The 20,970-nt window shown below is 47.8% G+C and overlaps 1 protein-coding gene across 5 annotated transcripts in view; it reads left to right on the forward strand.

Moving 5' to 3' along the window:
• The window catches only part of FGR (FGR proto-oncogene, Src family tyrosine kinase), a 310,928-nt gene that overhangs the window by 281,786 nt on the left and 8,172 nt on the right, over positions 1-20,970 (forward strand). For 3 of the 5 annotated variants that reach the window (XM_086956871.1, XM_086956874.1, XM_086956873.1), the window contains 4 exons: positions 10,384-10,482; positions 14,031-14,134; positions 16,065-16,214; positions 19,164-19,328. In XM_086956871.1, the coding sequence (XP_086812997.1) occupies positions 10,384-10,482; positions 14,031-14,134; positions 16,065-16,214; positions 19,164-19,328 (518 nt within the window). Of the gene's footprint in view, positions 1-10,383; positions 10,483-14,030; positions 14,135-16,064; positions 16,215-19,163; positions 19,329-20,343; positions 20,500-20,970 lie in introns of all 5 variants that reach the window. The other 2 variants (XM_086956875.1, XM_086956876.1) reach the window with 1 other exon arrangement.

A 20,970-nucleotide genomic window follows, 5' to 3' on the forward strand; every position in this document is an offset into this window, starting at 1 on the left:
TCGCCACCACAACAACATCACTCAGCGCCACCACAGCATCAATCTGTTCAACCGTTCAACAACAACTGGTTCAAATGTTCTCTCAATGTTTCAAGCTTTATTACAAATGTCACAAAAAGATGTTAATATTTCACTTCTGTTCTTGGATTTTCGTCACAGTAAAATACACTGAACATAATCTTCACAAAAGTTATTTACAAAAGTTTAAGCTATTGCCATTATAAATTACAATAACTTTTATTTAAGTATCAATTATTTTAAAAAATTAAAATCCATTGTTATTTGTAATATCAATACATCTAAGTCACGCAAATACAACACATATTGTATTACAAATGCTATAGGTGTCACATTTGCGAAAGTTAAAACTGTTTGCATTGTAAATGACTTAGCTATTAATTTCGCTATTTTAAAAACCAACACATAAATAACAAATTTGTCATTTACATTACCAATAGCTCAAACTTTCCTAATGCGAGACCTATTGCATTGCAGGTGCTTGTTTTTTTTAATATTGCCACCTTTAAATGCTGGGAATAAAGTAAAAATGAACGCTAATAAACAACACAGACGGCAACGGACCTTGACACCAGAGAAAAGATACCCAGGTCACTCCTCCCCCAGCCTTGTTAAATGTCTAAATATGGTCATGTGCTCATCACACTGTGAAAGTGCTTGCCTCGATGCTATTAGGGAAGAGGTTTTTCTCCCCATGCACCAGCTATCGTCAGCACTACACTCCTCTTCTTCCACCTGCCTGATTTACACATATTGGGGAAGGTAGAAGCAGATGGTGATCAGTGAGCTGCCGGCTGTGCGAACAAGCTGAGGCAAGGTCATCAGAGGGCCACTGAACTATTGCCACAGGATGCACCGCCAGGCTGTGGTACAGTCCGAAAACGAGCAGCAGCAGAGGCTGCAGCAGAAACTAGTGACAGGCTGATTATCACTTAGAAGTTGCTCTTTCCACTAAATAACAGTCAGACCAAATCAATCAGAACGCTTTAGACTGAATACTGCGCACACATACAACACACCTGCGATATTCTAATAATTGATTATATAACCATATATGCCCGCAGGCTGAAGCAAAGGAGCATATGGATCGCAGAAGGGCCCACTGATGGGCTGCCATAGGAGGATAGTGACAGGCTGCAGCAGGCCGGATGATAGGCTATTGCAAGGCAGGTGACAGGCTGCAGCAGGGTGGGTGACAGGCTGTTGCAAGGCAGGTGACAGGCTGCAGCAGGGTGGGTGATAGGCTGCTGCAAGGTAGGTAACAGGCCGGCCGTTGCAAGGCGGGTGGCAGGCTGCAACAGGGTGGGTGGCAGGCTGTTGCATGGCGGGTGACAGGCTGCAGCAGAGTGGGTTGTGGCTGTTGCAAGGTGGGGAACAGACTGCAGCAGGGTGGGGGGCAGGCTGTTGCAAGGTGGGGAACAGACTGCAGCAGGGTGGGGGGCAGGCTGTTGCAAGGCGGGTGACGGGCTGCAGCAGGGCAGGTGGTATGCTGTTGCAAGGCGGGTGACAGGCTGCACAGTGGGTGGCAGGCTGCAGCAGGGCGGGTGACAGGCTGCAGCAGGGCGGGTGGTAGGCAGTTTCAAGGAGGGTGACAGGCTGCAGCAGGGTGGGTTGTAGGCTGTTGCAAGGTGGGGAACAGACTGCAGCAGGGTGGGTGGCAGGCTGTTGCAAGGCGGGTGACAGGCTGCAGCAGGGCAGGTGGTATGCTGTAGCAAGGCGGGTGACAGGCTACAACAGGGTGGATGGCAGGCTGTTGCAAGGCGGGTGACATGCTGCAGCAGGGTGGGTTGTAGGCTGTTGCAAGGTGGGGAACAGACTGCAGCAGGGTGGGGGGCAGGCTGTTGCAAGGCGGGTGACCGGCTGCAGCAGGGCGGGTGGTAGGCAGTTTCAAGGAAGGTGACGGGCTGCAGCAGGGTGGGTTGTAGCCTGTTGCAAGGTGGGGAACAGTCTGCAGCAGGGTGGGTTGTAGGTTATTGCAAGGTGAGTAACAGGATGCAGCAGGCAGGAGGTATGCTATTGCAAGGTGGGTGACAGGCTGCAGCAGGGCAGGTGATAAGCTGTTGCAAGGCGAGTGACAGGCTGCACCAGGGCAGGTGGTAGGCTTTTGTAAGGCCATTGACTTTTCTCGTTTTATAAAGACAAGGGGAACCCAACGGATAGCTAAGAACCATGGGTATAACTTTGTTATAAAAAACAATGGAACCTAGCTTATTCAACATATGCAAAATGTAGTATAGAAACTCAATGGAAACTATACAAATCAGGTTGTCCTGACCCAGCCGGGGCAGGAGTTTATTACCAACAAACAATGTCAAGTATACAATACAATTTTTTCAAGACACAAGCCTGTGCCGTACTGACAAAGAAAGGAGAAATAGATATAGGGTGAGAAAGAGGGTGATTTTCAGGCAAGGAAAGAGAGCAAAGACAGGGCACTGCAGAAAATGCAAAGATTACTGGCAGTGTCGCCTGGAGTGGAATGTACACAAATTTCTTTAGAAAATATTATGAGTGTCAACCCACTCTTGGGTGTCGACGTTTCGATCCCTAAAAGCTCTATTGGATGCATGGGATCATCATCAGGACTTATCTAAGTAGCAAAACATGCCTGAATGAGCAAAGCCTGTTAGAGAGAAGGAACAAAAGGAAACAGAGTTTCTTTAAAGATCTGTTAGCCAACAAGGAAAACATAGAAAACTAGCTGCCCACGTTGTAAATACATTCGAAATCGCGGTGCGTGACCCAGTGCATGGTGTTTTGTGCCAAGTAACTCGATTAAAACATATACAAGCTTCACAATGCATATTTTCATAGCATCCGAAATCGCAGTGGCATGCGTGAGGTTCATTCAACTCTGGGGCTCTGTGGTGAATGTGAGCCTAGTCCAAGTCTATTGACAATGCCAAGTTACATTGCTTTAGTCTTTAGTTTACCAAATCCGGGAAGGGAATATGGCCAGAAGGGTAGTGAGTCTATGGATACTTTATAAAAAGAGTCTCTTGGGCTTTTGGGCGGATAATGACAGTCTAGGGAAGAATTTGGCCTGTTGTGAATGTCAGTTATTTCCAAACTATTCCGACCTTATGGGTCACATACAGCGTTTGTAACGTACCATGTGGTTGAGCATCCACGTGAGTATCAGTGGTGTTCAATGGTTATGTTGATATGGTCGTTTAAAAGCTTCAACGTCCGTCTGTGGGTGGCCGCACTGTAACCAAGGAATCGGTCAGGGGTTAAAAACGGGAAGTTGGAAAAGCCAGCATGCATGTCCCGTGTGGGGGTGAGACACGGTTACCTGTTAGATTGCGTGCTAGCGCCGGAATCTGAAGTATAGAGGCATCAGTGGTACTATACTTTTGCGTCAGTATTCCAACCTGTTTTCGTTCTAAGGAAATGAAAAGGAGACTCGGCTTACTGTACTATGCGAGGCGGTGGTCAGAACGTGATTTTGTCTAAAACATAAACAGAGTACTCACGAAGTCAAAGTCTGTGGCTTGCCTCGCCCTGGGCTTCAGCAGTGTGGATAACGGGCGCTGAAAGTAAGGGTTTAAGAATCAGCGTGCGCGGAGTGAAAGCTGCACCCGACTCAGTAATGGGGGTCAGAGCTAGCATCTAGGCACGAACGTTCCACTTACTTAGTCATAGTCAGACAACCGCCTCTCCCAGGGGTGCTCGGTCAATGCCGGATTCAGCGTGGAGGCATGTCCGTAGCAGCGGTTTGTAAGACTGACCCTGATCACGTGTTGTGGATAGTGGGCGCCATTTTGGAACGACTAAAGCGCTAAGGTAGCGGCCATCTTTGAATGGAGGGCGAACAGCAAGCTATGACTGGCCAGTAGTTGGTTGCGAGTGCCATACTGCAAGGGTTAAGGCATTATGGAAGCAAACCTCTCATAGAGTGCTATGTTAAAGGGTTGTGAACCTACCTGGAATAATTAAAATGATGGTGACATATGTGAAACAAAGTGACAATTGTGCAGAAGTGAAGAGGTGAATAATGAATAATAAAACAATAATTCTCAATCATCAATTCCAGATGTCAAGTTGTGCTCAGAATGTCTCATCATCACATTGAGCTCGTAATGTCTTAAATGAGACCAACCAAGTCTCATTTTTCCTCACAATCTTGATTTTGGAATGTTTTTGGATAACCCATATTTGTTCCTGGAATGTTTTTAGACCAGAACTTCCATCATAGCAATGTTGTCCAATCCTCGTTTCGATTCAGGCCTGTGTGGATCGTATTGAATTGAATAATGGATTTTAATTCTTCCCTGTTGAGCAGTTGCTGTAGGTTACCACCTCTCTGTGGTAATTTGACAGTTTTGAGGATGGTCCATTTCAAGTCGTCTGCTGAGTGGTTCATGCTGGCAAAGTATTCAACCAAAGGGGCATTCAGGGTTCCACAGCGTATGCGGCTCCGATGTTGACTTATTCTGGTCTTGATTTTCTGGGTCGTTTGTCCCACATATAACAAAGGACAGGGGCATACAATAGCATAAATCACATTGCAGGTGTTGCAATTCGTGAAGTCTTTCAAGTGGTTTGTGATGTTATTGTGACTGAAAGTGCGCCCCTCAAGTGTCAGATCGCAAACAATGCAGTTTCCACATTTCACATGCCCCCTCAAGGCTGGCAACCCCCAATTTGAATCTATTGTGCTGTTTGAAGGTGGTGCTGGGAGGGCTGCACGGACAAGATGGTCTTTGATGTTTCTACTCTTTTTGAACGCAAACAATGGTTTGTCAAACTTTAGTGTCCCTGAGTTGAGGGTTGGCCAGTGACGGAGAATTGTTTTTCTTATCTTGTTTGAAATTGGAGAAAAGGTTGTCACGCAGGCTATTCTTTCTGAGTTTGACCTTGTCTTGGGTTGGAGTAGCACCTCCCTTGGGCAGTACCATGCTCGTTTTGAGGCGTTTCTTACTATCCTACTTGGGTAGCCTCTTGTTTTAAGTTTCGAGCACAGTATACCTGCTTCCCTAAAGTAATCTGTCTTTGAGGAGCAGTTTCTTCTAATTCGAAGGAACTGCGAGTAAGGGAGAGAGTCTTTGAGGGCTTTGGGGTGATTGCTGTCATATCGCAGTAAAGTATTCCTTTCAGTCGGTTTCCTATAAAGGCGAGTCAACAATTCGCCTTCCTCATGGTAAATTGTGAGGTCAAGAAATGCTATCTCAGTTCTGTGATGCGAGAGAGTGAATTGCAAGTTGTCACAGTTATTATTCAACCAGTGTAAAAAGGAATTAAGAATGTCCCTGTCACTATTCCAAATCAGAAAGATGTCATCTATATAGCGTCGCCAGCAACCAATGCTTGTTTTAAATGGGTTGGTATCAGCTAGGATAGTGCCTGTCTCTAATGCGTCCATGTACAGAATCGCCAGGTGAGGAGCAAAAATAGCTCCCATGGAGGTGCCTTTGATCTGTTGGAAGAACACCCCATCAAAGACAAAGTAATTCTTGGTAAGACAGAGTTCCAGCAGTTGTAGTATAAACAATGTGGGTACCCTGTGTGGACGTGGTCTTGAGTCGAGTGTCCTCTCGATGACCCGTAGAGCCGCTCCCTGAGGTATATTAGTATAGAGCGACTCTACGTCTAGTGTACAGAGTGTTTGGGTACTGGGGTCAAAGGGTTGATGCTCAACCAGATTAATCATTTGCATGCTGTCACGAACGTAACAACATGTAGAGGGCACAAAGTCCTTAATGAAATAGTCTACATAAGACCCTAATGGCTCCAAGATAGAACCGCACGCCGAGACTATCGGTCGGCCTGGGGGGTTCTCAGTATCCTTGTGGATTTTTGGGAGGGTATAAATGACCGGCAACCTTGGGCATTTGACATTGAGGAAATTGTATTCCTTCTTGCTGAGAAAGCCTTCATCTCTGGCATCTGTGGTGATTTTCTTGATCAGAGTTTGGATTTCCTGTGTAGGATTACGGCCCAATCTCAAATAATGTTCCCTATTACTTAGCTGGCGATTAATCTCACTCTTATATGTGTCAATATTTTGTAACACAATGCCTCCACCTTTATCTGCGCTCTTGATAATCAGATCCGTCTTGGATTTAAGCGAATCTATTGCCTCTTTTTCCACTTTGGGTATATTATACGGGATAAACAGTTTCTTTTTCTCAAGGATCTCAACTTCCTTGAGAATCAATTTCTCAAACGTGATAATTTCTGGAGGAATCATGCTTGCCGTTGGTAAGAAGGTGGAGGGCGGTGAGAAAGGAGTATTACGAATAGGGTCAGGTGTAGGGTGCAATTGAAAAAATGCTTTCAGACGGACCAGTCTAAAAAAGCGCAACAACTCAGTTTGCAGTTCCATATAATTTGGGCGCACCGTAGGGACAAAAGACAGTCCTTTCTTTAATAGTTCTAATTCAGAGTGTTGGAGGACATGGTTTGACAGGTTAAAGATAGGTAAGGTTTCAGTCAGATTTGGTGTTGTGGTTGCTACCATTGGTAAAAGTTGTTGCGGGTCCTCCGCTCCCCTGGGGCATTGAACCATTTCCTGGTTTTCTTGGCCTTGCCTCTCTGTGGGGTGCCTGGCTGACCTCTGGCTAAAAAGTTATTATTGCCTTGTGCTCCTCCCCGACCCCTTCTTGGGTTGCTTCCTCCCTCACCTGGATCTGAATTGTCAGATGAGTCCTCTGAGGTATCTGAAAAGCCCACTATGTTTTGTCGTTTATTGAAACGACCCCAAGGTCTGTTTTGGGGGTTAAAATAAGGTCTATTAGTGTAGAAATCTTTATTCAGATATGGGTATGTAGACTCGGCACTATAGTTCTTAATGTCTTTTTTGATTTTGTTGGATTTTTTGTTCTGTTCAATGCGGTGATAATCGGCCACCGTTTTGTCTACCTGTTCCAGCAACTTTTTACATTTGGCTGTGGGGTCGGAGTCGTTAATTTGTTTCAGGAGGTCAGCGATCTCTGTCTCAAGAGCCTTCAATGTCTCCGTGGCGATGTCAATACCAAGTGCTAACCACTGTCTTGAACAGGTGGTGCCAATATGGCTGAAATTCGTAATGTATTTGGGGTTGTCCGTAAATATCCCAGGGATATTACGAACCTGCAATCCTACTGGAATTACTCCGGATTTAAGATAATCCGTAAGCATTAACACCATCAATTGAAGTCTGACCTGTTTTTTCTTGAGCTTCTCTAGTTGCTCTGGTAAACTGGATACAACAGTTTCTGGGACATCTGGGTTTTCAGATAGAAGAGAGGGTAATGTGCATAAGTGTTTGATGTGATCTACAGTGTACAAGGGGGCATGGTCTGACATCTCCTAAGGCTCGGGAAAAAAAAAAAAAAAAAAAGGGGTTTTAGATTTCTAGAGTGATATAGAGGTGCGTGTACGAGGGCACTAGGAAGGTCAACCTCAAAAGTGAGGTGTTTAGAGTTTAAGACAAACCCTGCAATCCTGGTGATTGCGCTTAGAACTTTTCTGCAGCAGGCAAGGTGATATGCTGTTGCAAGGCCGGTGACCGTCTGCAGTAGGGGGGAAGGTGGGCTGTTGCAAGGCGGGTGACAGGCTACAGCAGGGCAAGTAGTAGTAGGCTGTTGTAAAACGGGTGACAGGCTGCAGCAGGGCGGGTGGTAGGCTATTGCAAGGTGGGTGACAGGCTGCAGTAAGGCGTGAGGTAGGCTGTTGCAAGGTGGGTGACAGGCTGGAGCAAGGCGGTGGTATGCTTTTGTAAGGCCAGTGACTTTTCTGCTGCAGGGCAGGTGATATACGGTTGCAAGGCGGGTGACAGTCTGCAGGAGGGTTGGTAATAGGCTGTTGTAAGACAGGTGACTCAGCAGCAGGGTGGGGTTTAGGCTGCTGCAAGGTAGGTGACAGGTTGTAGCAAGGCGCCTGGCAGGCCGTTGCAAGGTTGGTGTCAGGCTGCAGCAGGGTGGGTGGCAGGCTGTTGCACGGCGGGTGACAGGCTGCAGCAGGGTGGGTTGTAGGTTATTGCAAGGTGAGTGACAGGCTGCAGCAGGGCAGGTGGTAGGCTTTTGTAAGACCATTGACTTTTCTGCAGCAGGGCAGGTGGTATGCTGTTGCAAGGCTGGTGACCGCTTGCAGTAGGACGGAAGGTAGGCTATTCCAAGGCGGGCGACAGGCTACAGCAGGGCAATTAGTAGGCTGTTGGCGGGTGGTAGGCTATTGCAAGGTGGGTGACAGGCTGCAGTAGGGCGTGAGGTAGGCTGTTGCAAGGTGGGTGACAGGCTGCAGCAGGGTGGGTGGTAGGCTTTTGTAAGGCCAGTGACTTTTTTGCTGTAGGGCAGGTGATATGCCGTTGCAAGGCAGGTGATAGGCTGCAGTAGGGTGCGTGATAGGCTGTAGTAAGACAGATGACTCTGCAGCATGCGGGTTTAGGCTGCTGCAAGGTAGGTGACGGGCTGTAGCAAGGCGGTTGGCTGGCCGTTGCAAGGCGGGTGACAGGCTGCAGCAGGGTGGGTGATAAGCTGTTGCAAGGCAAGTGACAGGCTGCAGCAGGAGGGTGGCAGGCTGTTGCAAGGCAGGGGACAGACTGCAGGAGGGCTGGTGGTAGGCTTTTGTAAGGCCAGTGACTTTTCTGCAGCAGGGCAGGTGGTGTGCCGTTGAAAGGCCGGTGACCGGCTGCAGTAGGGTGGGTAATAGGCTATTGCAAGGCAGGTGACAGGCTGCAGTAGGGCGGGAGGTAGTCTGTTGCAAGGCGGGTGACAAGCTACAGCAAGGTGTGGTAAAACGAGCGACAGGCTGCAGCAGGGCGGGTGGTAGGCTGTTGCAAGGTGGGTGAGGTAGGCTGTTGCAAGGTGGGTGACAGGCTGCAGCTGGCCGGGTGGTAGGCTTTTGTAAGGCCAGTGACTTTTCTGCTGCAGGGCAGGTGATATACTGTTGCAAGGCAGGTGATAGGCTGCAGTAGGGTGCGTGATAGGCTGTTGTAAGACAGGTGACATTCGTCAGCAGGGTGGGTTTAGGCTTTGGCAAGGCAGGTGACAGGCTGTAACAAGGCGGCTGGTAGGCCGTTGCAAGGCGGGTGACCGGCTGCTGTATGGCGGGTAATAGGCTGCAGCAGGGCGGGTGGTAGTCTGTTTTAGGGCGGGTGACAGGCTGCAGCAGAACGGGTGGTAGGCTGTTGCAAGGTGGGTGACAGGCTGCAGCAGGGAGGTGGGAGGCTGTTGCAAGGCAGGTGACTTTTCTGCAGCAGGGCCGGTGGGAAACGTTTGTAGGGCGGGTGGTAGGCTGCAGCAGGGTGGGTGGGTGGCCGTTGCAAGGCAGGAGACAGGCTGCAGCAGGGCGGGTGGTAGGCTGTTGCATGGTGGGTGACAGGCTGCAGCAGGGGGGGTGGTAGGCTGTTGCATGTCAGGTGATAGGCTGCAGTAGGGTGGGTGGTAGGCTTTTGTAAGGCCAGTGACTTTTCTGCAGCAGGGCAGGTGGTATGCCGTTGCAAGGCCGGTGACCGTCTGCAGTAGGGTGGGTGATAGGCTATTGCTAGACGGTGACAGGCTGCAGTAGGGCGGGAGGTAGGCTGTTGCAAGGCAGGTGACAAGCTACAGCAGGGCAAGTAGTAGGTTGTTGTAAAACGGACGACAGGCTGCTGCATGGCGGGTGATAGGCTACAGCAGGGCGGGTGGTAGGCTGTTGCAAAGTGGGTGAGAGGCTGCAGCAGAACGGGTGGTAGGCTGTTGGAAGGTGGGTGACTTTTCTGCAGCAGGGCCAGTGGGAGATGTTTGTAGGGTGGGTGACAGGCTGCAGCAGGGCAGGTGGGTGGCCGTTGCAAGGCGCGAGACAGGCTGCAGTAGGGTGGGTGGTAGGCTGTTGCATGGTGGGTGACAGACTTGCCGCAGGGTGGGTGGTAGGCTGTTGCATGTTGGGTGACAAGCTGCAGCAGGGAGGGAGACGGGCTGCAGTAGGGTGGGTGATAAGTTGTTGTAAGGCAGGTGACAGGCTGCAGCAGGGCAAGTGGTAGGCTGTTGCAAGGCGGGTGACAGGCTGCAGAAGGTTGGTTGGGTGGCCGTTGCAAGGCGGGAGACAGGCTGCAGTAGGGTGGGTGATACGCTGTTGTAAGGCGGGTGGTAGGCTGTTGCATGGCGGTTGACAGGCTGCAGGGGGGTGTGGGAGCCTATACGCAGGGTTGTCTGATCAGCTGTAGCAATGCCTGATGATAGTTTGTAGAAGGGCACATGAACAAGCCACAACAGGAGGTGATGGCAATCTGTAGCAGGACCCGCTGATACGCTCAACCCACTGGTACAGACACACACACAATGGCGGACATGTTAATAGCAATTGCAGGGCCTACTGATGGGATGCTCAAGGTGCGCTGGTGGGCATTGGGTGGTCTGACACTTCTCAGACTGACTCCTTTCTTTCTCTTGTCCTCTGCAGAGAAGGAGATTGGTGGGAGGCTCGGTCGCTGACCTCTGGGGCCACTGGATACATTCCCAGCAACTATGTGGCCCCTGTTGATTCCATCCAAGCAGAAGAGTGAGTATCTGTCTCAGTGTAACGGCATTGGAGAACAGCCGTGGTAGGGTGGGACTGGGTGAGGACGGGTAGGCAGCAGTGGGATTGGTTGAGTATTGGAAGCAAGGGGTTGCTTGAGTACTGAATGCACAGGCGGGCGTGTTCTCTGAGGTCCATCTTCCATTGGTTGAGCCCTGTCATACGAGGTTTGATTTGCGGAGCTTATGTAGAATTCGGACAGGAAGTGTGATTGGTTGAGTACTGTGAGGTGTATCGGATTTTCTTGAGCTCTGTGTGGTGGGTATTGGAGCAGTCGAGTCAAGAGAACTGCGTAATTAGCACAAAACAGTAGCGGGGTCCAGAGTTATTATTTGCAGCCAGATGAAGTTGCCAGATTCCAATCCTATGTAGTCTTGATTCCACCTCGCACCTCGTGCGTCTTTCTTCTACCACATTGTCCCCTTCTCCCACACAGCAGGATCTTTTTCTCCCTCCTTCTTGCCACTGGTATCCTGTCTTTCTCTTCTTCCCCGTTTTTTTAGGTCTCACCTGAGCCAATGCGCTTGCGCATTGCTCCGGCGAGATTATAGTAAGCAGAAAAGAAAAGTCTACCAAAACGGCTGCGGATCGCATACAGTTCATGTGATCTATGCACATGCACACCTTAGCCAGCCACATAACACACCACCATTTGTCTGTGCCTCGGCATCAGACTTCAAAGGCTGCTGCCCCCCCCCCCCCCCCCACACACATCAGACTTCAAAGGAATGCGCTCCCGCTCCACCATCCCCCCGCCACAGCAATGCCGAGAGCTTGTTTCTGGACGAAAGTGAAAGCCTACCGTGCTTGTTTACAGTAGCCTTGCTCCTCAAATGCTGTTGCTGTGTAGCCATCTCTCTAGAGACAGTCAGCTTGAAAACTCTCGACTTACTTGCTGCAATGCTACATCCGCTATGCTTTGCCTCTAAACACGTTGATCCCTCGCAGACTGTGCTGACTCTGCCCCTCCTGATTCTGAAACTGACCAATGCAGTCACCACGAAGTCTCTTCTCTGTGTCTTATGATGTCTGCCCTGCCACCATTTACTTCAGACCCTTACATCCCCTCACCCTCACACACCCTCAGCCCGTCACCCTCACCCCCCCCTCACGCTCACCCCCCCTCACTCTCTCACCCACCCTCACACACCCTCACTCACCCTCACACCCCCATACACCCTCACCCTCACACACAACATCACTCAGGAACACCACCACATCACTCAGGGACACCACAACATCACTCAAGGGCACCATTCAGGGGCACCACCACCTCACTCAAGGGCACCACCACCTCACTCAAGGGCACCACCACATCGCTCAAGGACACCACCACTTCACTCAGGAACACTACCACATCACTCAGGGACACCACCACATCACTCAGGGACACCACAACATCCCTCTGGGACACCACAACATCCCTCTGGGACACCACAACATCCCTCTGGGACACCACCACATCCCTCTGGGACACCACCACATCCCTCTGGGACACCGCCACATCCCTCTGGGACACCGCCACATCCCTCTGGGACACCGCCACATCCCTCTGGGACACCGCCACATCCCTCTGGGACACCGCCACATCCCTCGGGGACACCGCCACATCCCTCGGGGACACCGCCACATCCCTCGAGGACACCGCCGCATCCCTCGGGGACACCACCGCATCACTCTGGGGCACCACCACTTCCCTCAGGACACCGCCACATCAGTCTGGGACACCACCACATCACTCAGCCCAACCACATCATCACTCAGCACCACAACAGCACTGTCCTTGCTTGCTACCAACAAGCATTGCCATAGCCAATAGGACTCGCATTAGGAAAGTGTAAGCTATTGGCTTTGTGAATAACAATGCTATTAATTTATATATTTTCAAAGCCAACACATATTAAAAAAATGTGTCTTTTACAATACCGATAGCTCACACTTTCCTAATGCGAGACCTATTGCATTGCAAATGCTTGTTCCGTTAGTCACTGTATTCCTGTCTTTCACTTCCTACTCTGCCTTTCTCATGGTCTGGGTCAAAGTCTTTCGATAAAAATTAAGTCACTATCCCAAAAATAAGAGTCAATGCCCACCACCTTTAACCACTGGCACAAATTAATCACTGGTCTTGTGACGAAGAAATAGAACTAAATGAGTGCTGTGGGATGAAAATGACATTGGCGCTGTACAATGCAGTGGGGATGAAGTAAGTTGAGCACTTTAGGCGAGGACGCTATTGGTAAAATGGATAGAATCGGTATCCTTAGAGTGCTGGCGAATGATAAGAGCAGTTGATGGAGCAGGCCTGTCTAACATAGCACTGTGAGCCCAAACCCCTTGAATGCCCACGACCGTGGGAAGAGTAGAATGCAAAGAATATGCTGAAATGAAGAATAGGGCCAGCATAACATCCTCATGAGGAGCCTCCAGTTCACCGGTGGGATAGTAAAGGACTGGAACCAGGATTTTAGTAATGGAAGTGTAGTGTGCCTTGTTGCAGAATGTATATTGTGCTTCAGACTACAAAGGAGGCCACAAGGCGGTGTCCTGGTAAGCCTTTACCGTGGGCATGTTAAAAAGAGTTTGTGGAAGAAGTTCGACCTCTACATCTGGTGTTTGGGAGATGCATGAGATATGCTCCACCTATGGATCGATGAAGTGGTATACACGCATAAGCTGGAGCTATAACTGCAGACAAGCGGCATGGGCAGATCAGGTCAACATTGAAAGGTTTGTTTGCTGGAGGTTGTATATATACACATGGAAGATAGATGGGTCCGTTCAGACTGTAACACATTACTCTTTGATTTTTTCGATTCTGTAGGAACGCTGATGACTAAGGCATAGATGTGTAGTTGAATATTGTGGAATATTTTGATTGCTAGTGAGTTGAGGTGAGAGATCTGTCAGCAGTGTTTTTGTTGGTGCTGGGAGAGATTGGTTGTGTGAATTGTGGTGCAAACTGTGCTTGTGTGAGTACTGGAGCAGTGAAGTGGGATTTGAGTTGGCCTGAGTGCAGATCAGTGCTGCATGAGTGGTCTTCTTTCTGTGAGTCAATTTCATTCTCTCACTTTCTCATGTTTTCTTTTTCCTTTCTTAGCTATGATCCTCACTGTCCCATGCACTCTCAATTCCTCTTACATTGAATTAATTTTCCCTGCCCTCACTTATATTTTCTTTTTTTTGTCTCATATTTCTTTCTCTGTTGGCCTGTTTCTCACCCTCCTCTCTGTCCCACTCCTCTTCCTATCCCTGAAACTCTTCACCTCTTCCACTTGTTCTCCTTCTTCTTTCTTGCTGCACCTCACTCTCATTCTTTCTCTAGCTTTTTCATCTCCCTTTCTTACACTCTTTTTCTTACATTGCCGCTCTTGCTCGCTTAGCCTCACTCGCTGATTTTCTTCTCTCTCTCACTCCTCAAATTTTTTACTGCCTCTTATAACCCTTCGTTCCTTCTTTTCCTCTCTCTCACTCACACGCTCTCTTGTTCTCTCAGTCATAAAATCTCTGTCTGACTCAATTCCCAATAGGTGGTACTTTGGGAAGCTTGGCAGGAAAGACACAGAGAGACAGCTCCTCTGTCACGGGAACCCACGAGGAACCTTTCTTGTACGTGAGAGCGAGACCACCAAAGGTAGGAGTTCCCTTTCCACTCGGAGATGGTCGATGCTGTCATGGTTGCAGACCCCTGGCCCTGTCCCAAAAAGCCCCTCGCCAGTATGAGGTTGGTGCATATCAGTTTTTCAGCCACTCACCAGCCTCAGTCTTTGAAACCTTTTCCCATCTCCTGAGGATTTGGGGCCAGATGTAGGTAATTCATATTTACCGACTCTTAAATACCGAATTTTACCGATTCGGTATTTAAGAGTCGGTAAATATGAAGGGGGGAGATGTAGGTATTACAGATTCTGTAAATACCGAATCGGTATTGCCCATTGATTCCTATGAGCCTTAAAGCCCATAGGAATCAATGGACAATACCGATTCTGTAATTACAGAATCGCTAAATACCGAATTTTGCAAGGGTGCAGGGGGTGTCACTTTGACACCCTCTGGCACCCCAAAAATAGGCATGTGCGCCATGTGGCACACAGACATGCCCTAAGGGCATGTCTGTCTGTCACATGGCTAGGTGTGCATGCACAGATGTGCATGCACACCTGAATTCGGTATTTTAACACCCAATTGGATTGGGTGGTAAAATACCGAATTTGTAGGGCCTTTGGGACTCAGAAGAGTCCCACCTACATCTGGGAATTACCGAATCGGTAAAAATACCGATTCTGTATTTTACAGATTCTGTAAATTTACCGATTCGGTAAATTTACAGAATGTGTAAAATCTGGCCCCCTACATCTCAAGATGCCAAATACCGGTCGGAAACGGCCGAATTCGGCCGTTTCCGACCGGTATTTGCCACCTACATCGGGCCCTTGATTTTGATGGGGTCTCCCTGACCCCGCTGTATGTTACCTCACAAGTCTCATGCTAGTTTGTATCTGAGAGTTTCAGCCCATCCCATATGTGTGTGGATCTCCCCATCTCATGGCAATGTACGGTCTTTTCCATTCTTTTGTGCTTGATTATCTTTTTCGTCTCCTGATAATCTGTATTTGACTGTCGCTCCCTGATTCCTTTGTGTGACAGTCACTCCCATCTCCTACCTATATCTATTCAATTGTTCGTCCACATCCGTATCTTTTGGTGGTCTCTCCACATGTCCTACTGGTCTGTGGTCTCTCCGTGTGCTTGATGGTTTCTCCATATCTCCTTCAAACCTGTATTGTATGGTCTCTCCTTGTCCTCTGTGTTTGACAATACCTCTCACTTCCTAATGGTCGCTGTTTGACTGGTCCATACCTCATTCTCACCCCTCTCTACTATGCTGTGTTTCGTAGCATCCTTGTTGGCCTACTCTGTATTTTATGCCTCATGGTCTGTATTTATGGTCTCTGCGTTGTATTTGACTATGTCTCCCTGTCTATGTACTTGACAGTCTCACCTCATCTGCTGCAGGTTTCCTGTTGGTTTGTATTTGATGGTTACTCCTCGTACCAAATACTGATCTCTCCCACCTCCAGCTAGTCTTTATTTACGTCTCTCAAAACCCCCTGTGTTTGTCTGAACCCCCCCCCCCCTCCCCCCCATCTCCACCATCTTGTGATGGTCTATATTTGATGGTCTCTCACTACCCATTTGTCTGTCAGTCTCCCTTAAACCATGTTGCTTTGTATTTTATTGTGCTTTAATTGTGAATGTGTATACTTAGTCCACTGTAGCCTGTATTTTATGGTCTATTTTATGGTCTCTCCCTTGTGTGTGACTTCTTTTCCAAACCCATGTGTTGGATGGTCCCACCTCATCTCTGCAGTCTCCTGCTAGTCTGAAGTTGATGGGTTTTCTCTTCCCAAGGTTTGCTGATCTCCCCAATCTATAGCTAGCCTTGGCTTGATGTCTCTCCCTATCCCTTGTGTTTGACAGTCACTCCCCATCTGCAGCTAGTCTATACTTCATAGTCACATAGGCCCCTGTGATTGACAGTCCGTCTTCATCCCTTTACACAGGTGCCTACTCCCTCTCTATCCGAGACTGGGACGATGTGAAAGGAGACCACGTGAAGCATTACAAGATCCGGAAGCTGGACAGCGGAGGCTATTACATCACCACCAGAGCCCAGTTTGACACTGTGCAAGAACTGGTGCAACACTACACAGGTAGCACATGTAGCCTATTGGACGTGTAAGGGGTCTGCCGGAGGCCCTGGCTCTGAGGCCAATATGGTGACAGAGCGTGGGCCATGGTGTCACATTGTTTCAATATATCGACCTACACATATATTGTAAATATGGTATTGACTTTGAAAAAATCTCCAAGACAAAAGTGCATTTACTGGTATTAACTCTACGGTGACAAGATTTCTGAGTCAATATTATGGTTAAGATAGATATGTAGGACTAGCTTGGACATTGTAACTTGTTTGTTGGGCAGGGACAGGCATGTGACCAATATGGCTGACTCTTCCACCACCCGATCACTCTTTTAGAGGTACTCAACCGTCACTTGCCTGAGAAGTGCAACCACAGTCACACCAAGATGGTAACAAATATATATGCCAGTAAATATATATTACACCAATGCAAGGTCCACCATTTCCAATTTACTTTTAATTCTAGGCTTTTTGGGGGTCTTTAGCGAAGATTTTGTTTGGCTAAGAATATCCATGAGGATGATTTAAAGTTTTAATCCTCTGAGCTAGATATAATTACACCCAAATTTCCCAAAGACATTACCACTGCCCCATTGTAGAAACCGTATACATTATCCCAACCCTGCCAGAAACAGAAAAGAATGCTGCAAATGATAAATGCATTCTAGATTGAGAATATATTTGCTAGGTGTAAAAAACCCTAGTCAGTATGCATTCTCAATAAAATCAGTTTTTCAAAGTTTCCCGTTAGCCCAACCCACTCTTTAATCAGTCATAAAATGGATAAAAGTTATCCAGCAATATTCCAGAGAAAGGATAGATGTAGCCCCACATCCCTCTGAAATGGCTAATGATGATAACTGATCTCCTTGATATGTTATTTAATATTATGTTATGTTATATGTTATGTTTTGTTATATAGCTATATATTGTGACCAACCATGACTTTAAATGTCACCTTGGCGCTCTTGCTTTAGTGTCTCGGTGATGAGTAAGCCTGTCCATTAGACTGGGGTCTCTGATCCTGCATGCAAGGTCTCCATTGGTCAGGTGTGAATTCTGTGCCTACCATTAAGGTGCAGTTGGCAGTCCTGCCTCCTTGCTCTTGTTCCCCTTGAGCGTCCTGGCTATCTGTCTGCTTCCTTTAGTTGTGAGTTATTTCCGAGACTTGTCTTGCAGCTTACCTCAAATGTGTGCCAGCGTGTGGAAATGAAGAATGCATTTTGTGACTGTGAGTTTTTGATTGAGTGTCTATTGTACAACTGTGCCTTATTGGTACTTTCAACGATGTGTACTGGTATGTTAGATAAATATCTATCCAGGTGGTATGTATGTATGTATGTGGCATTTCTATAGCACCAACCTAGCCACAAGGCAGCGAAGCGCTGTACAAGGGTCAAAGACGAGCATAAAGTCAACGAGTGATAGCAGAGGAAGCTGGTGTGTGGACTGTTAATACCTTGAAATGCAAACTGCATCCTCGGATAGGGCCCCTTGAAAGGCAAATTCACTAGCAGGTGACTGTGATTCGGACACTGGCAGTAACCTGAGAAAAAGAAAAACATTTTGGTGTTCGAGATGAGGTGGAGAGATTCTACATGTTGTTTGCACTTTGCGCTGTGCAGTTAGTCTATTTTATATGTCATACAATGCCTTGTGTCATCCATGCAAGGGATAGTGCGTACCACACCTGAACACAACCATCCATCATAGTGCAGAGAAGAGAACAGATCCTTCTCGCTTAGCATAATGAACATGGGGAAACTGGGCAGTCTGATTCATTAGGTTACGGACCTCAACGCAGGTCTAGGAGGACAGGATCCAGGTCATATTTTAAGGATAACCACCGACTATGTAAATCAGTTCCATTTAAGTTAATTGTAACTGAATTTACTTGATGAGGCTACCTTGAAAATGTAGTATGGACCTGGCCTGTCCTCACATTCGATGCACCAAGTAATGTTAAGTGTTAAGGAGAAAGGAGCCCTAGGGAACAGAGGGAAAGAGAGAAAAGTAGCAAAATAACATCTTCTGATCGCCACTCCCAGTATATATGTTTCAACCACAACACACCACTGTCCATTTGCTGCAGCATGTATACCAATAAGGACTCTTGTATGCTATTGTGTTAGCATAGTGTGCACTGTGAACACTCCAGTGGCATGACCATTAAGTACAAGAGCCAGTCAACCTGTCACTCAAACACAAACCAATCTCAAAAAATGGCATGGTAAAAATAAAAGATGTGCACCTTTTTCAGACATTCACTCAGGGCATACTCTGACTCACTGAATCTAAACGTCAAGGGCACTCTTCGTACAGCATGTCCTGAGCAGTGTTTGCAAGGGCTTCACGCAAGGCAAATCTGTGTTCATTGTAGGGAGGATGGAGGTGTCGGTGCAATGTCTGGCTCAGTGTCAGAAACCTAGCAGCACATCTGCTTTGCATGGGCTCTGGTTGTGCTTTGAATATGTGCTCAGCCTGTGTGAGTTAGTACTGGTGGAAAATAAGCCTATATGGAAATGACAGGTTTTAATAGAGGTTGTTGTGGCAGAAGGACTCAGAGTACTTCAGATGTCTTGCCTAGCCTTGCATGTGACATTGCTTTCATGAGCCCTTCAGACCTTTGAGCAGTACTTGCTGGGGAATATCCCCCTAGATGCCAAGTGGCTCCAGGTCATGGTACCAGTTCAGTCAGTCCATCAGAATCTAGCATGTTGGAACTTGTAGGCCTTACATTCGACTCTACAAGTGCCAGACTACTGTTGGCTAAAGAGGACTGGCTGAATGTGTGATGGATGAGATGAACCACCTTGAAAGCTAGGTATCTTACTATTGGCCGTCCCAGTTTTATGTATTATTTCTTTTAATCTAACTAGCCTTGCTTCTCCTCTTCCCTTTTTCCCCATCCCCTGTGTTGCCTGTCTTTTTGCATTTTCCTCTGCGCTCCTTCCAGAGCGAGCCGCTGGGCTTTGCTGCCGCCTGGTCGTGCCATGCCACAAGGGGATGCCCAAGTTGGCAGACCTCTCTGTCAAAACCAAGGATGTGTGGGAGATACCCCGCGAGTCACTGCAGCTGATGAAGAAGTTGGGCAACGGGCAGTTTGGGGAAGTCTGGATGGGTAGGAGCATCCACGCCTCCTTCCGGGGCAGAGGCGTGCATGGGTGGAGGCATACGGGCTCTGACAGGGATGCAACGTTTCAACAAAGTTCCATCTCTCTGATCTTTGAAAATATGCATGCCCCAGTTTTCACTGGAGCACAATGACTGCCATCATGCAACTGCACCACACTGACAACTCCGTTTGATCGAAATGTACCCAATGCAGCACGAGACTTCCACAGATTAAACTAGGTCAGTTTCTCAAAATTTTATTTTGCCATCACCTCATTTAACTTCGGCAACTCGCATTCAACAGTACCTACACAAAAGTGTTAACTAGCCCATGTAATGAAAATTACTTACAACCAGTCCTGTATTTTAAGCAAATACCACAAAGCATGCTGGGATCTTTAGGCCCACATGTATAGTGGGAATGTGCAACTTGAAATCTTAGGATGCTGAGTGGGATTGTCTCAGGCTTGACAACATGGTTTCTATGCTAATATGGAGTCATGTGTATGCAAATACCCTGCTGCCCAAAAGAGGGGAGGATCACCAGTTTTGTTTTGCATTGGTTATTCTCCCTCAGGCCGATGCTTTGGTGACACCTGACTGTGGAGAATGGGCATTCACATCTCCCTACTCAGCATCTCTTACTTCGATTAAGCTTCTAAGTATCAATCTAAATCTGTGGCTCATACGATTTCAATTTATCGATTCGCAAACATTTACATTTTAATACATTTAATGGCAATTTCCAGGCCAGGACACAACACAGAAGTCTTTGTCTGGTTGAGCTAGGCCTTTCTTTCTGGAGTCACAAATTAAAACTAGCTGAAAAAAACGGAGTTCTGCCAAATTCTACCTGAAAGGATTTCATTTCCGATCTATAGAGAGAGAATTGAGTGGAACGGAGTATTGCCCAATCAGAGCCTGGAATGTCCTTCTCTGCCCCGGTGTAAGTGCATGTTCATTTCATTCCATTGTCCCTCCTTCCTCTCCATTCCATCCCGTTCATCCCACCCTCCATGCAGAATGCAATGACGGCCTGTGTCATCTACTAACCAAGCCATGCAACAACCTGAGACCTCAGACCCTGGGGCTGTCGAAGGACGCCTGGGAGATCAGCCGCGACTCCATCAGCCTGGACAAAAAGCTGGGCCAGGGGTGTTTCGGAGACGTGTGGATGGGTAAGGTGGCAGAAGGGGAATGGTAGGACCAGGGCATCTATCCTCTCAAGAGAGGAGCACCACCACCAAAGCTTGTATGTGGCACCATGTTAGATATGAGATGTTTGGCTAGTCTTAAATTTCAGGTCGACAGTGCTATGCATGTTGGAACGTTTCCTAGCTGTAGGATAACTCTAATAATACTTGCATGCAGAGAGATAGTGAGTTACGGAGCTGCCAAATATCTCACATATGACATGCTACAACTTGGGGGTTCTGCTCTAGAGTCCTCCTAACTCTTAGGGCTATGGAACTCCAAAGTAGTAGAGGTGTCTAGAGGGGATGTCTTTCTCCCTTTCCTTGCCAGTGTGCAGGTGTTCACTATAGTATAGAGTTCCCCAGTGGGTGGGTTTAGATTTCACAAGACGATGATAGGCGTTCATATCAGAGTTCAGTGGTGTTGGATGGGACTAAGTTCGCTGTGGAAATTGG

This window comes from Lissotriton vulgaris, chromosome 2_1 (genome assembly GCF_964263255.1).
Source record: "Lissotriton vulgaris chromosome 2_1, aLisVul1.2, whole genome shotgun sequence".
Taxonomy (NCBI): domain Eukaryota; kingdom Metazoa; phylum Chordata; class Amphibia; order Caudata; family Salamandridae; genus Lissotriton; species Lissotriton vulgaris.